This window comes from Octodon degus, unplaced genomic scaffold (genome assembly GCF_000260255.1).
Source record: "Octodon degus isolate 3935 unplaced genomic scaffold, OctDeg1.0 scaffold00001, whole genome shotgun sequence".
NCBI lineage: Eukaryota > Metazoa > Chordata > Mammalia > Rodentia > Octodontidae > Octodon > Octodon degus.
The window spans coordinates 37,554,210-37,570,313 of record NW_004524577.1 but is presented as its reverse complement, the minus strand read 5'-3'; the positions used below and the strand labels follow the sequence as shown (position 1 = coordinate 37,570,313).

At 43.9% G+C, this 16,104-nt stretch overlaps 1 protein-coding gene and 1 pseudogene across 3 annotated transcripts in view; both read right to left on the bottom strand.

Annotated features, from left to right (window-relative positions):
* The window catches only part of Ankrd55 (ankyrin repeat domain 55), a 99,561-nt gene that overhangs the window by 1,637 nt on the left and 81,820 nt on the right, over nt 1-16,104 (bottom strand). For all 3 annotated transcript variants that reach the window (XM_023708800.1, XM_023708809.1, XM_023708825.1), the window contains 2 exons: nt 11,327-11,985; nt 1,176-1,268 (listed from right to left, as the gene is read on the bottom strand). In XM_023708800.1, the coding sequence (XP_023564568.1) occupies nt 1,176-1,268; nt 11,327-11,985 (752 nt within the window). The remainder of the gene's footprint in view (nt 1-1,175; nt 1,269-11,326; nt 11,986-16,104) is intronic.
* LOC105742670 lies at nt 4,907-6,039 on the bottom strand (annotated as a pseudogene).

Genomic DNA, 16,104 nt, shown 5'->3' with positions numbered 1-16,104 from the left:
ATGTATGTGTGTGTATGATAAGCAGGGTGGAGTAGGAAGAGAAAGAAGGAAGGAAACCAGAATCTGGAGAGTGCTGCCGTTTCTTAAGACAGCTGAGTCGTATCCTGTAGTTTTGGGGCTGGCTCTGCTACTTATCACCTACACGATGCTGGGGAAGTCACGTACACTCTCTGCAGTCAGTTTCTCAACTGTACAATGAGCCAAATGAGAAAACTCGTCCCAGAGTATGGATATTCAGGACGTATGAGCTCAGAATTTCTTTTAGATGCTGGGCTCTGGAATCTACTTTGTAGTAGGCATTCTAGGTGATATTTAGGCGATTCAAATCTGAAGATTACTGGTCCAATAGCATACATTTTATATTCTTGAGGTTCTGGGGTCTTCTGGGTATAAAATGTTATAAATCAATCATGTCAAATAATCCTGGTGAACACCATCCCCTTTCTGTTTAAAAATACATAGACTACAATAGAGATGTTATACATTTCTGTATGTCCAACACAGTGGGGAACCAAATGTCAAGAGGCCAATCTTGTGAATAGTTTTAAAAATTTGATACAGGGTCTTGCTATGTAGCTTGGCCTCACAGTGATCATCCTGTCTCAGCCTCCCCAACACCAGGGTTACAGGCATGTATCACCATGCCCAGTTTCCGGGCCAGCACGGTGTGCCCAGGGTTCTGGACCACCACAGCATGAAGTACTAGGGACTGAACTTGGGTCCTTGCACCTGCCAGGCAAGCGCTTAGACCACTGAACTATCTCCCCAGCACTAACCTTGCAAATATTTAAAGCATTTTCGTAAAGACAACAAATAATACATAGAAAAACTTCTGTCACTGTTTTTGTACTTTAAACACAAAAATTCCTCAGTGAATGGAATACTCTCTCTCTCTCTCTCTCTTTTTTGTGGAACTGGGGATTGAACTCAGGCCCTTGATCTTGCCAGGAAAGTGCTTATTCTACTAAGCTATCTCCCCGGCTCCCGGAATACTCTTTCTATAATTAGAGAAAAAGCATTACTAAATTTCATAGAGCTTTAAAGATGGCCTCCATTTTCCTGAGAGGGTTGGATTTGATGTTCTTTTAAAAATGGAAATAAAGTGAAATGACTATTAGTTGTGTCTAAGTACATTATTAGTTGCAAAGGAAGATGGAGAGATTTTTGCTACTTACATTTTTGGTCAGGGAGGGGAGTGAGGTTGTTCCGAGTGAAAGGAAGATCCCTGATTTTTGGTCTGTTTGGGGAGAGATGCTGCAGATTTTGTCCTGAGGATGAACATATTTCCATCAATCATTGCAGATTCAGCCAAGAGCAAATTATAAAATTCAAAGGATGAGAGAATCATCACAGTTGTCAGAGAACACGAAATTCAAGGTGATAAAAACAAACAATGACAAAAATAATACTAGCCATAGTTCGTTGCATTTTTATTACATGCTACTCACTATTTCAATGAAAGGGTACCAGAAATCACTTCTTAAATGAAGGAGTTTAAATAAAAATTTATAAATGAGAAAAGTTGGTTACTCACTCTATGAGACTTAAAAGTTGGGGAAAAAAAACAATATAGGTTTGGCATAGTTTATCCCATCTTTGATGAGTGACTATTGAGTAGGACTATCTTTTTACTAGAGCTGTGCTTCTCAGTGCTGACTGTCCTTAGTCTTCATGGGCAGGAATGATCTGCATTTAAATGAAGTGAAATTTCAATAGTTAAATGAAATTATTTCTGTCCTGATCCACCACAACTAAATTGGAATATCTCTGCAGGTGACGTGTGAGCGGTCAGGTAACCCAAACGTGCAGCTTGATTGTGAATCACTCACTAGAAGACTGCTGAAGGAACCACCAGGGAAATCTCTACTCTCTAACTTTAGTGGTAGACAGTTGTGTGTTGTAGCTGTGTGTGAGAATGTTGAATCTACTCTGCAGAGCTGACAGCTACATTTTCAGGAATTGTATGAGCTGGCTCATATCATCTTTTTGACATTTTCCTGTACCTGGGTTCCTGATCAAACCCAGGGCTTCATCCGTGCCAGGGGAGCACTCTCCTACTGAACTACATCTCTGGCCCACCCTGATGCCTTGAATTTGGCCACGATGGAAGTATTTATACACTGAAATAAGCAAAGACTGATTTTTCTCCCTGAAGCCAGTATTAAACATCCAACGCATTACTAATGACAAGAAATGGATATTGTAGATATCTGAAAACAGAAAGGAGGACATGAAAGTTAGTTTAGTGTATTTCAAAAGTTGAGGAAGAAGCATAATGAATAGGAGCAAGCTCTGGGCTCAAGACAGTGTTAATTCAATTCCCTGCTTCCCTATGTTCTACCTAAATGACTGTGGACAAGTGACATCACTTCTCTAAATCACCATTCCTTTTAAGTTAAGTGGTGAAAATCGTTCTTTTTTTCAGTTGTCCTTAAGGTTAAATTGAAGATCGAGTGTAGAACATTGAGTTTGCCAAGTGGAGGCCTCACTAAACAGTAGCAACCCCACAAAAGAGCACACACAAGCAAAACCTACACGAAACCAAACCCAAACAGAGCAAAAGAAAACTACAAACAAACATGATCTTCTCCCTGGTGTCTAGGAAGGAGACACCTGACCCCACCACTCATAACCTGAAGCAGTGGCCTTAGAGCTTTGCGGAAAGCAGCCCTGAGCACAAGGCAGCAAAAGCATCAGCCAAGATCTGGCTTCCATCTTCTTAGGTGACCCTACTGGTAGGGTGTACAGGAATAGCCACCTAATCAGCGTCATTTGGTGGGAATGGAACAAAACGTCTGGTTTTTCTACATAGGTCATATTTTATTGCTTTCATTTTAAAAATCCTATGATTTCACTATGCACTACTAATGAAATATCCTTGCATTGAATTACATTAGAACTCAGATCAGTTCATCCCTTAGTTCTACATTAATGGATAGCCAAAATTTGCAAGCTCAAGAGCTGAGATACTGTTAATTATGAATCATGTATATTGAGCGCTTATGATTGCGGGGGCTGGGCCAGCTGCTGAGGGCACATCTTCCTTTTAAGACAGGGCCCTGCAGTTTGAAGATCTTCTAAAATGTGCTCATGGTCACATGATGTGAGCTGTGACTTGGGGATCTGTACCTAGTCCTCCACCCCTTTCTCTCTAGCACCATTTCTCTGCTGCATTAGTGTTTGCCAGATGACCATGGACTGAATCTCCTAAAACCATGAGCAAAATTAAATATCTCCTCCTTTCAATTGTGGGTGTCAGGTACGGTGTCTCAGTGTCAGGAAAACTGACCAATACAGCTGTGATAAAGTGTGGTAGAGCATCCCAGGGGAGTGGCGGGTCCACCAGGGTGAAGATGTTCTTGAATCACATAGACCTTGTTTGTATGTTTGCTTTGCCACTCTTCAGCTAGATCTGTGACCTTATACAGCTAAGGGCTCAGTCTCTTTATTTATAAGATGGGAACTAAACACTCTAGATACTGTAGTTGAAAGGAATATGCTCAAAAAGGTAGGACTAGTTTTTTTGGGGAACAGTAAGGAAAAAACCATATCTCCTCTAGGGATTAGATCATCTGTCATGTAGAAAAAGAGTTTTGAGCCGGCTCTTGAAGATTGTAGGAATCTGTCACCAAGACAGCAGACAGAAACCAAAAAACAAAGATGTCATGGTGTGGTGGCATGAACTGGTAGCAGATTTTCAGGGAACTGAGAGCTGAGGTGACAGGTGCATGAGCCGAGGGGAGGCAAGGCTAGACCATGCCATGAGTGCTTCATCTGCCCAGTTTGGGGTTCTGACTTTTGTCTTGAAGAGACAAAAATTCACAGTGATTTGAGACAGGGGGATGGAGGCATAAAGCCAATCTACACAACCAGAAGAGTACATGGTTATTCAGATAGGCTAGAAAACCATGGATAGGGAAGCTCTCTCTCAAAGAAGGCAAGTGAGCACTTTCTTACTTTTCTTGTGATGCTTAAAAATAGCCAGGCTAGCAGGAAATACCAGGAAGCAGGAAGACAGCCAGGCTAGCAGGAGATTTCTGTTCCATTTTCTCCGAAAGCTGATCACAGTGAACTAAGCTGAGGTGCTCCAAATTCCATCTCATTAGGTAAATGCCTCATTCCACCTTGCCCTACATCTAGCTCACTAACAGGTCTCAGTAAACGCTCAGCAATCATCATTACAGCTAAAGGATCGGGGTTGCTGATGTAGACACTGGGTAGCTGCCACCCAGAACTCACATGGTAGCCCTGCTAGCTGTTTTATTTCTACTGAACCTGGAATCAAAAAGGAAAAACTCCAAAGATTTTGGAACAGGAAGGGACTCTCCAAGTTCAAGCAGTGCTACCATGGTATTATGATTTGCAATATCCAATTGCTTTACCATTTTAAGATTTCACATAAAATATGGTAGCTCAAGGTAGAAATCTGTTGTTTCAATCTTCCCAGAATAACAAAAACTTTACTGAATCTTTTCAACGATAGTGAAAAAGTCTCAGTAGTTCTAAAAACAAAGCATCAAATTGAGTTTAAAATGTACCTGAAGATAAAGGCCAAGAAATCTTTTCATTTTGGGAAGGATAATGTAGTGGATAAGAAAATTATACACTAGGTAATTGATAAACCAGAGAACTAGACTTCAAGATTTAGGGACACAAACGTATTGCCTTGGTGGTGCCTTGTGTTCAGGAACTCTGGGCTCACACTCTGGATGTACCGCTAATAGGCTGCAAGACTGAGGACATCATGACATTTTTCTTTTTTTTTCTTCTTTTTTTGTTTTTGCAGGTGTCAGGTATTTTATTCCAGTGACAGGAGAGCTAACAGAGTACACAGCTCCCAAGAAGCCCACTGGGCCCTTGGTGAACATGCTTAGATATCAGTAGAAAAGTCTCTTTCTCTGAGAAATTCACAGGAGACATGAAAAGAGTTTATTTCAAAAGTGAAAGGGGTGAGGCTGAGGACTGTTCAGGAAACATTCTCCTGGGAGCCCTGTCCCAAGACTCAGAACTTCAGGGGAATGACAGGCCAGTACTTGGGCTGCTTTCTGTCACAGTGCTTGTCAAAGCTCAGCTGCACTGCAGTCTCCATGGCCAGAAACCTGGCAGCACTGTCCCCATACAAGCGCTTCATCTCAGCCTGGCGCCGCTGCCCTGGCCTCTCGCTTGGGGGCTCTATGGTGCGGCGCTTGTTGCAGTACAGGCCATGGTCGGCCTTCACGTCCCCATCCAGGCGCTCTGCGTCCAGCTGTTGCTGCTGCCGTTGCTCTTCTCTGTGCCTCTCCATTTCTGCAAAGTACTGGCGGAGCTCGTGGGTGATTTCCATACTGCTCAGATCATATTCTATCTCGTCGTCTGACTCTGTCTTGACTTCCTCCTCTTCCAACACAGCTTCGTCTTCTCCTGTGGGGGGCCAGGTCCTACTTCTTTCACATAGAGGGTATCCTGACTTTCCGTCATGGGAACAGCTGTAGTGAGAGTCCTGCTAGGCCGTGGGATGGTCATAGGAGGACCAAGGATATCCAGCATTATTATTGTAAGAGCTTAGCGGTGCAACTGCATTTGGGAAGCACCGCAGGAAACTGCAGTACGCTGCCACAGCCTTCCTGTAGGCGATCTGGTGGCTTCTCATCCAAGCCACTGCCTGATGATAACGTTGCCAGTGTCTTGCATATGCTGGATGAGAATACCAAGACATGGCAGCTTTTGATGTTGACACCTTTATGGGCATCTCTGATGGTGAAAGTCCAGATGGGCTCTCAAACTCGTGGGCACGCTGCTTGCTGATCTTGGATGGAGGGTGAGCAGGGACCAAGTTTTCCACAGGGAGACAAGAAAAGTGGAGAAGGTGGGGGGGGGAGAATGCTATCAAGGTGGTAACTAGAAGCGCGCTTCCCCATCATGACGTTTTTCTAGGTCACATCAATTATAATAACTGGAAAGTGCCTCCTGTGTCCAGAGAGTCAGATCACTGTGGCCCAAAGGGATGACATTTCATGATTTCTTTGTCAATCAGGATTCACTGAAGAGAGCAGAAATCTATCCAGGTCTTCCAAACAGGGAATTACATATAGAAAAGTGGTTGTACCTGTAAGCCAGAGGGCAAAATGAAAGAACAATCCAGAAATGAGCCATGGCAGAATCGTGCAACTTCCTGTCGGCTGAGGGAAGAGCAGGAGGAGACGGTACTAGCAATGCCCAGATGCTAGCAGGAGCCAGCCCCGTGGAGCAAGGGGCTGTGAGTAGGGATCTGAAGGAGACGGTGCCCATTGGAAATATGGGTGCTGCCTGCAGAGAAATGCTTCCTTACTCATTTCAATCTTCTCTTGAGTTTCTGCTAGTGCCTCCTATTGGCTAAAAGTACCCGGAAGCCAGCTGGCAAGAAGGCCCAGGAAGCATGATTCCCCGTGACAGAGTGGAGCAGGGAGAAGACAAGCAGAAGGCTGGTATGCTGACTCATAATTCCCTCTTCTCCCTTTTCTTTCTCTCCCTTCTCCCTCATCTTCCCTTTCTTCTCTCTCTCTCTCTCTCCCCCCATTCTTTCTTCTCTCTCTCCTTCCCTTCCTTTATTTCTTTCAACATTTTGGCTACTAATTCCTGGGCTCAAAGGGTCCTCCTGCCTCAGGCTCAGAAGTAGCTGAGACTGCAGTGATACCCCACTCTATTTGACCTACATTTCATCATCTTTAAAATAAAGGTCATCTGCTGGGTGAGTTGACACAGGGCTGTAATCCTGTCACTCAGGAGGCTGAGGCAGGAGGATCTCTGCAAGTTCGAGGTCATCAAGACCTGAAGTGCATAGTAAGATGCTGGCTCATAAAAACCAAAAACAACAACAAAAAATTATTATGTGCAAATCACTGTCTTGTTTAACATGTATCAACTCATTAAAAAAATTTTTTTTTAATGTAGTTGGTACAGGGTCTCACTACGCAGCTCAGACTTGTGATTCTCTAGTTTTTAGCCTCCCCAGCGCAGGGATTACAGGCTTGCACTACTGTGCCTGGTCTCAGTGGCCAGCTCAGCATGCCCAGGCATGGGGCCAGCACAGCATGTGGTGCCGGGGATCAAACCCTGGACCCTGTGCTTGCCTAAGCAGGCTCTTAGTCCACTGAGCAATCTTACCAGTCCCAACTCATTTAATGCTAATGGCTACTTTCAGTCCTATAGTTAGGTATTATTCTCTCATTTTTTTCAGATGAGGAAGCAAAGGCTCAGAGAGGTTAAATATCAGTAAGTAAGTGGCATAACTGGAGTTTGAACTCTCATTTTAGAATCTGCCTCCTACCTGCTCCTGTACACTGCCTCCTGGTAAATTAGTATGAGAAACACTCCAGAACTACATAATGGGCGATTGGATAGCTAAGATCCATTCCATTACAAACCTTACTGCCTTTGCATTTCAACATGAGAAGAAGGTCGATTTAAAGTCAGTTTGCGGCTGGGCTTATTGTAAAGCACTTGCATAGGCTCTGGGTTTGATCTCTAGCAACTCCAAAAAAAAGTCATTTGCACAATCACTGAGTTATTTTAGCAAATCCATATCCTTTAAAGCTCATTTATAGACTGAAGACTCTGGAGATTTATCTTAGCATGATTCACTTGTCTTGAATGGTTCCCACTTATAATCAGCAGTAAAAAAATTCTGATTGAAAAAGAAAATGCACTGATACAAACACAGATGCTTCCTTAAGAATGCTTTGGAGACTTCAACCTCGTTCTTTGGGCTGTTCTGCTGCCCTAGGATTTTTCCAGTTACTTCCTCGGGAACTAAACAAATCCCCAAACCAAGTTCACATTGGTGCCCTTTCTTTTCAAACAAAATAGCAATTCTTGGATGGCATCTGGGATGGAATCTACAACTTTTCTATTTCTTTTCCCTTAGAAGCAGAAATCTGATTTTTGGAAAGACAATAAGGTGCTCAGCTCAAAGACTAAAATCCCCAGGGGCTGGTGAGATGGCTCAGTGGTCTAAAGCACCTACTTAGAACAAGCTTAGGAAAGCACAGGGACCGCGGTTCAATCCCCCAGTCCCACATGCCAGCCAGCCCCGCCCCCTGGTGGGCTGAGCTGGCCACACACACACACACACACACACACACACACAAATAAATAAATAAAGGCTAAAATCCCCAGTCTTTCTTGTATCTAGGTATTGACTTGTGACAAAAACCTGAGCCAATGAGAAGCAAGCAGAAGTGGGCCGTAAGGGACTTTTTCACGGGAGCTGATTCAGCAGGGGAACACGCGTTTCCCTCAGCTTCCCTTCCTTCCTCTTGACTGAAGTCACGGGGGCAGTGGTAGAAGCCATAGCTTCGGTTATGGAGCACACAGACAGAAGGAAGCACCACATCGTGGGAGATGCCTACTTCCAACTTCTTTCACAGGAGAATAAAACTGAGCCCTTGTGTGATGGCCACAACTGGACTGTAACCTAAAGGGGAATTTGAAATCGTAAATATGTAGTTCTCATTGCTCAGAAGCACCTCTCTCTAGGTCCTAAGAGCATAATCACCAGTACAGTGAGACCTCTCTCTCCAAGACTCTGTGGGTGGACAGGTTCCCACCTCTGATAATTACCCAACCACACACAGAGCCGGCCAACTACAGCAGCCAATCCTTTGTATTTTCTACCTCTCGTGCTCTGAACCTCTATGCTTCTCCTTGGTTATTTACTTTTTTGTTGGCCTTGAAAATTGCTAATTTTGTAGGTTACACAGCTGGACAATATATTATTAGTCACTCACTGGCTTTGCTATAGATAAGAACTGTGGCTTTTGGGTCGTGATGGTAACAGTTGCCAAGGTTACTTTTCAGAACTTGAAGGTTACTTTTGTTTTCACCAAACCTTGGGCCTATGCTGATGTTCATGGGTGACTTTTTAATATCAGAAGGCCTTCGATCATGCTACTGCGGTTACTTTCTGAATATGCATTCCATGAAGAGCCATGAAGACTGATTATGATGTACAGAATATCGATTTTGCCTCCAATCACCTTTCCCCATTCCTTAAACTAGCCTATTTCTTTAGCTCATAAATATTCACAAACACTATCACTGGTGAGACAGATTTAAAAGTTGGGTCTCCCACCTCTGCCATGCTTATCTGCCTTATGAATAAACTCTTTTTCAATTGAAAAACTTATTTCAACGATTGATGTTGTCTGTAGTGGGCACAAATGGGCCTACTTCAGTAATAAATATAGCAAACTTCTGTTGTGGAACCAATTGTGACTCTGAGTTTTTGTTATAGGTAGCTGAATTCAATCCTAATTCATATAACAGAGACATCCCAACACTGTATGGAATAGAAAAAGACCTTCAAGTTTTCAAATAAAGAAGATATTGTTGAACTAGGGGTATAGTTCAGTGGCACAGCATCTGCCTGGTAAGAGTAAGGTCATGAGTTTGACTCAGTACAAAAAAAGAAGAAGGAGGAGGAGGAGGAGGAGAGGGAGGAGAAGGAGAAGGAGAGGGAGAAGGGAGAAGGAGAGGGAGAAAGAAGAAGAAGAAGAAGAAGGAGAAGGAGAAGGAGAAGGAGAAGGAGAAGGAGGAGAAGGAGAAGAAGAAGAAGAAGAAGGAGAAGAAGAAGAAGAAGAAGAAGAGGAGGAGGAGATTAGCTTAGCCTGGACAATGTTCACTTCAAAAATGAGGCTGGGTGGAGGTATCAGAGGACACTAAAGTGACAACAGGTGGCAGAGCCATGTGCTCCCATCCTTATTCCTCAGGTGAGATGCAAAACATTAGCAGCCGCCAGCCAAATGCTGCCATGCTTTGGGGAAGATGCAAACCTTGAGTGAAGCCTATTTCAGATTAGGAAAGTGACTCAATGTGTTCAACTATGTTTATCCTGTGCTTAAATGTGTATAAATACATGGGAGGGGATCGCATACTACCTTGAGGACTTCACAGACCAGACTTACAACAGTAAGAGAAGAGTCCCCACCCTGCATATTAGACAAGAAGGGACACTCCGCATTCTAAAAAATACATGCCCCACTCTTCTACTTAAAAAAAAAAAAAAAGAAAGACCCTCTGGTCTTTCATTTTTTAATTATGGCAGAATTATGTGTTCAGTGGGTCGAGAAACCTTACTCTGGGAAACATGTTTCCACAATGGAAACATCTGACAACAGGTGGTGTGGATGAGTCTGCCCCGCAGAGCATCGGTGTCCAAGGGTTCAATGGCTGCCCATTTGTGGCCCATAGTTGCCACCCATTTGTGGTCCATGGTTGCCACCTTCATTGCTGTCAGGTTTCAGCTTTCTTAAGAGAAGTGAGAATGTTTACATTTTTATAAAATGTTATGTTTTTCAAATTGGTGATTAAGTCATGCACAAAGCAAACCAAGGTCCTACGTGCCAGAATTGTTTTGGAAGCTGCTTTGCAGCCCCAGACATTCCTAGCCTCTGAAGGTCATTGGAATCACATATGAGTCATTTTTTAAAGATTAAAATAGGTGATTTATTGTGGTCTGGGGATGAAGGTCAGTGGTGGAGTGCTTCCTATCACGTATAGGTCTTGAGTTCAATTCCCAGTACAGAAAAAAATTATTGTGATGCATGTACTTATAAGGAAGAGAACACACACACACACACACACACACACACACACACACACACATATAAAATTTAAATTCTTCATTGTGATGCATTTATTTAAAAGGGGTGTATACATGTTTCATATGCACAAATGTAGACATAGATGTGAAAAATCTCTGGAAAAATTTTTCAAAATGACTAGCATTGTATGAGAAGCCCTAGGTACTGAGAGAAGAGTGAAAGTTGCTGTGTAGCTTTCAGTGTGTGTGTGTGTGTGTGTATGTGTGTGAACATTGAAACTATAAATGAACACGTGTGTCACTTATATGCATAAAGGAGGATCTTCATTTTCCCTCCTCCCTCACCACGATTTTGGCTCAGAAGGTCAGGGGTGGGGGCCGAATGCCTGATTTTAAAAGTCACACAAACCAATCAGTTCCTTGAGGTGACTGCGCTATCCCATCGCTGGCTAACAACACCTTCCAGCTGAAATATTATCTCTATTCCAAGCTAGTAGACACTGCGGCTCTTTGCCGGGAAGATAAGCGAGCTCATCACGCATGTTAACCTGACTGCTCTCAGAGTGGAAAGACAGAATATTTCCATAGCCCAGAAAACTGCAACTCGGTGACAGGCTGGAAACGCAACAGAAAAGTGGCCTTACTCATCTGTCCGACTCATGCCCTGCCGTCTAGGCCTCTGGCCTTCCAGTCCCTAGCCTAGAAAGTCGTGAGACGCCTCCCTATAGACATTGTCAGGAATGAAGAAGAGGGAAGCAAAGACATTACCAGGTAGAGGGTTGTGCAGGTGAGGAAGACGCGGTGGCCCGGAGAGCTCCTGGTGGCCTGGGCGGCCTGCAAGAAGCCTGTCCAGCAGCTTCTCAGAGGAAGACATGGTCCAAGCTTTGTAGGCAAGTACCTGGTTGGAATCACCCTTCCAGGGCTTGTCTAGAAACACTTGGCAGCCAGTCCTGTTATTTAATAAATCTTGCTCACTTCGACTTTTCGGAGATTGCTGGGCAGTATGCTGAGTACCCGGGCTCAGGGCAGCTTGGGAAATGGCCCCATGGGAAGCTGTCATGAAATTATTGCCCAGGGTAATGGGTGGGAGACTCTGGGTTCTGATGGGTGGAAGCCCCTTACGGGCCAGAAGTTTCTTTTCTGGCAAGAGATACTTTGAGTTCTCCAAGGTCCTCTTCTTAAGGTCAACAACCATAGCCACCTGGTCTCCAGGCTGTTCTTGGCAGTTGGTATCCAGGATGGTGGCGATGATGTCATCGACTTCCGGGGTGTCCCCTCCACTGGCCCTGTCCTTTCTGTGATCTTGCTGATGGGCTTTCTGCTCTTCTTTCTTGGTTTTGCAGAAGATTTGGTTGAGCATGCTGAACCGCCCCTCCTTCTTCTGGGGCCGACTGTTTTGGGGAGGGAGGGTTGGAGCAGGCTCCACTCTACAGAAACACAAAGAACAAGGATGGAGTGTGAGAACAGTGAGCAGAGAAAGTATCTCTAACAGAGATGCTGAGCCCCTATTCTTCTGTTTGATCGGGTTATCTGGATCTATCCATAAGCACCCCAAGTCCTGTCAAGTCCAAGCTGCTGTGCAGGGAGGGACTCACACCCTCCACCAGCCTCTTATAGAAGAGTCTCTTGCTCACTTGGTAAGTATTTATCAGATTTTTCTTGCTTCTTCAGGAGGCATCCTTTTAAAGTATACCCCCACATAATCTGTTTTAACTAAGAGAAGCTGAAATCAGTTTACAGTGTCTTCATGCTCATTTCTTAATGATAGTCATAAAGAATACAAGGGGGCGGCAAGAGAGCTCAGCAGACTAAAGTGCCTGCTTAGGTGAGCTTAGGCAAGCTCAGGGCCCATGGTTCAATTCCCAGCACCACATGCTGTGCCAGCCCCGTCTCCCAAGTTGGGCAGAGCTGGCTAGAGTCTGGGCGTAGAGGCACATGCCTGTAATCTCAGTGCTGGGGAGGCTGAAAGCAGGGGGATCACCGCGAGTCCGAGCTGCAGAGTGAGACCCTGCAACAACCAAATACATTTTAAAAATTAATTAATTAATTTAAGAAAAATAATAGGAGAAGAAGGCTGAAGGCTTGAGTTCAGATTGTGTCTAGTTGAAGGAGGATCGCAGCTGTGGACAAGGGGGGAAAGTGGCGCAGGTTGCAGGGCATCTGGACAGAGGGACAGAGCACAGACATTATCGGTGGCAGAAACCTTGCTCATCTTATGTCGTTTGTGCTTTGTTTGCTTCCCCTTTCACTTTTTACTAAATTTTCTGTTGAAAAGTACTTTAAAAAAAAAAAAAGTACACAAGATGAAACAGGGAGAGAAGCCCTAGTGTACACGCTGGAGGTCGGGTGGGGCCTCGGAAGATGGAGCAATGCCAACGCACAGGCGGATTTTAAAGCCAAAAGCTCAGCTGTTTGGCCTGCTCTGCTTCTGGCAAGAGCTTTCCTGAAGTCATATTCTTTGTTCCTTTTTCAACACAGGGTCTTGCTGTGTAGTTCAGGGTCGACTTGTATCACTGCGTAGGCCAGGCTGGCCTCAAGCTTGCAGCGACCCTCCTGCCTCAGCCTCCTGAGTGGAACTACAGGCATGTGCCACTGATCTGGCCACTGTTTTCCTTCCTTGGACAATGTGTTATTTTCTTTTAAGGCCACAATTGAGTTAATACTTTCTGCAGTATGAATGAGTGATGCAAGCTGACCCCCACACACGTTGTTCAGAGTCAGACTGCAGCGTTACTCTTGGGATGTAGACATTGTAATGTGTTGAAAAAATCATTGTTTATTTTGGATGCATACAATGCATGTCTTCTGGACAGGCCACACACATAGTGCATGACTGAATTTTTGTTCCCGTGATACATTTTTATGTTTATTCTTTCACCTTTAAATAAGCTTTTAAAAAAATACTTAACACAGCTTCTGGAGTTTTAGTACTACTAGTGAGAACTGTAGGGGGATCTCTGGCATTCTTTCAAGTTTTCTCATGAAAATGTGTTGCTATACTTATTGTTATTATAGAATCTTCTATTCTTCCTCCTGTTTCAGGCCGTGAATTAGGCCGACGGATCTCAAACTGTGGCTCACCAAGTCCTCAGGGAGGCATCCCCAAGGCTCTTCAGGGGTCTCAGGAGGTTAATGCTGTATTAATAGCAACACCAAGAGGTCAGCTGTCTTTCCTGTTTCGTTTGCACTGATGCTGTAACAGAGGTGGGGCGTGCAGTTGCTCGCGCCTTCGCACAAATTAGCCCCTGTGTATCAATACATGAGCAGTTCTTTTTTTTAAATAGTCATTTAATTTAGTGTTTTCCTTTTGAGTTAGTAAAAGTTGTTAATTTGGCAAGAACTGGCCCTTGAGTATGTATTTTTTAACAAAACAAGAAGCACGAGTGGTTCTACTGTGTATGGAGGGGTGACAGTTGTCTTACAGACCAAGATATAGACCTGGGTTTTTCTTTTTTCGGTACTGGGAATTGAACTTACGACCTTTTGTTGGCCAGGCAGGCACTCATGCCACTGAGCTACAGCCCCAGCCCTTGAGGCTGTCTTGAGTAGAGCGTTTGGACCATGGTGGATTGCCACATGAGCGAAGTACTGTTTTTCATGGGACACCATCTCTATGACTTAGCATCAAATCACAGTGATGTGGTGTTGGGTTTGTAAACATTTTGTTCAGTGCAGAGCACAACTGTGGCTACCAGAAGTGAGGACAGAGTCAGGGACAGCACGTGCGGGCCACAAGACACAAAACTCCACCCACGCACCGTTAGAACATCTAGAGACTGAAAGCACGGCACAAAGACCACAGCTGACAGTATCTGTGTTAGTCAGTATTCTTTCATAGTGAGAAAATACCTGGGATGACACTTTCTAAAGAGGGAAGACACTCATTAGCTCATGGTGCCAGGTCGTGTCACTTCTGGCCCTGTCACTTTGGAACTGTGGCAGCATAGATTGAATGGCAGCAAGAATGCACCGGGGTGGGGACCTCAGGGCAGCCGGAGGCAGAGCAAGAGGAGGGGCAAGGATCCCAATATTCTCTTCAAGGAAACTCCTCAGGCACCTAACCTGCTTCGCCAAGTCTGTCTTCTCAAAGTTCTGCCACTTTCTTGTAGCATCACCTTTAACCTAGGGGCTCTGGGGGAACGCTCAAGACCCAAAGCACCGCATGTTGTATTCTGCTGTGCGAGTGTACTGAGAAATAGATTTTTAGGGTACACAAAAAAAAATGAAGTGAAGGATATATTAAGAGACTCGGCTAGTGTTATTTCACCATGGATGTGTATATTAAAACATCATGTTGTATATCTTAAATATATAAGAATATGTACTTTAAAAGTGATCAAAGTGAGCCTGCCATTTTATTTATTTATTATTATTTTTTAATGTACTTGTTTGTTGCAGGGTCTCACTACGCAGCTCAGACTCTCAGTGATCCTCCAGCTTTCAGCCTCTCCAGTGCTAGGATTGTAGGCGTGCGCCCCACGTCAGGACTCTGGCTGGCTCAGCCTGCCCTGGGGGTGGGGCTGGTGTGGCATATGACACTGGGGATCAAACCATGCTCTCTGCTCTTGCCTGGGTTTGCCTAAGCGGGCGCTGTAGTCTGCTGAGCTATCTCTCTGGCTCGAACCTGCTATTTTACTGTAGACAACTGACATTTATTGCCACCATTGACAGTAGTTGAACTTTCAAGCAAAGATTAGCATTTAGGAAAACTCCCATTCATACTGTAAGCTTGATAGCATCTCAGTACACAAAAGATTTTCTGATGAGATCATTGCTGGTATCAACGAATATGACTTTTTGATACTGTACCATGAACTGAGTGATTTTCAAGATGTAACTAAATGAATCAATATTTTCCAACTGGACAATGCAAAGCATAACATTATGCATGGGCCTAGAACCATTTAAAGTATTAGATATAATACTAGTTTTAATGGAATAAAGTATAACAAATTCATTGATTTGGTGACCGAGCTCACACTACACCTAACCTTTAGGAACATATTAAAATGTTAGGTTTTGGCACAGTATAGGAAAAAATTGTATGAAAGACTTCTCCCTTTTCCAACTACCTGTCTAGGTGAACCAGACTGTCATCATATGCTTTAGGTGGATTAGCACATCAGATTGGATGAGGAAGCTGATGTGGACACCCAGGTGCCTTCTACTGAGCATCTAGTAAGATAGAAAAGAGATTCGCTGCTGCTGTTAAACAACGCTGATCTTCTTAAAATGTGCTTGTTCCCATAAAGTGGAAACACCAAATAGAATATTTGCATTTTTAATTGAAATATGGAATTTATGTTAACATGGAAATGTCACGGGTTTATTATTTCTTTAAATGAGTAATTAAATAAGTACGCTATTAATCATTTCTCTGTTTCAATTTTTAATGCCCTGAGTATTGATGAGGTACCTCACAGAAAGCAAAAGCACTTTGGGGTCCTTGACACTTTTTGAGAGTATAAAAAGGGTCCTGAGAATGAAAAGCTTGGGACTGCCAGTGTAGGCAAAAGCTGCATGAGGAGCTTGTGGAGGAGGAGGAG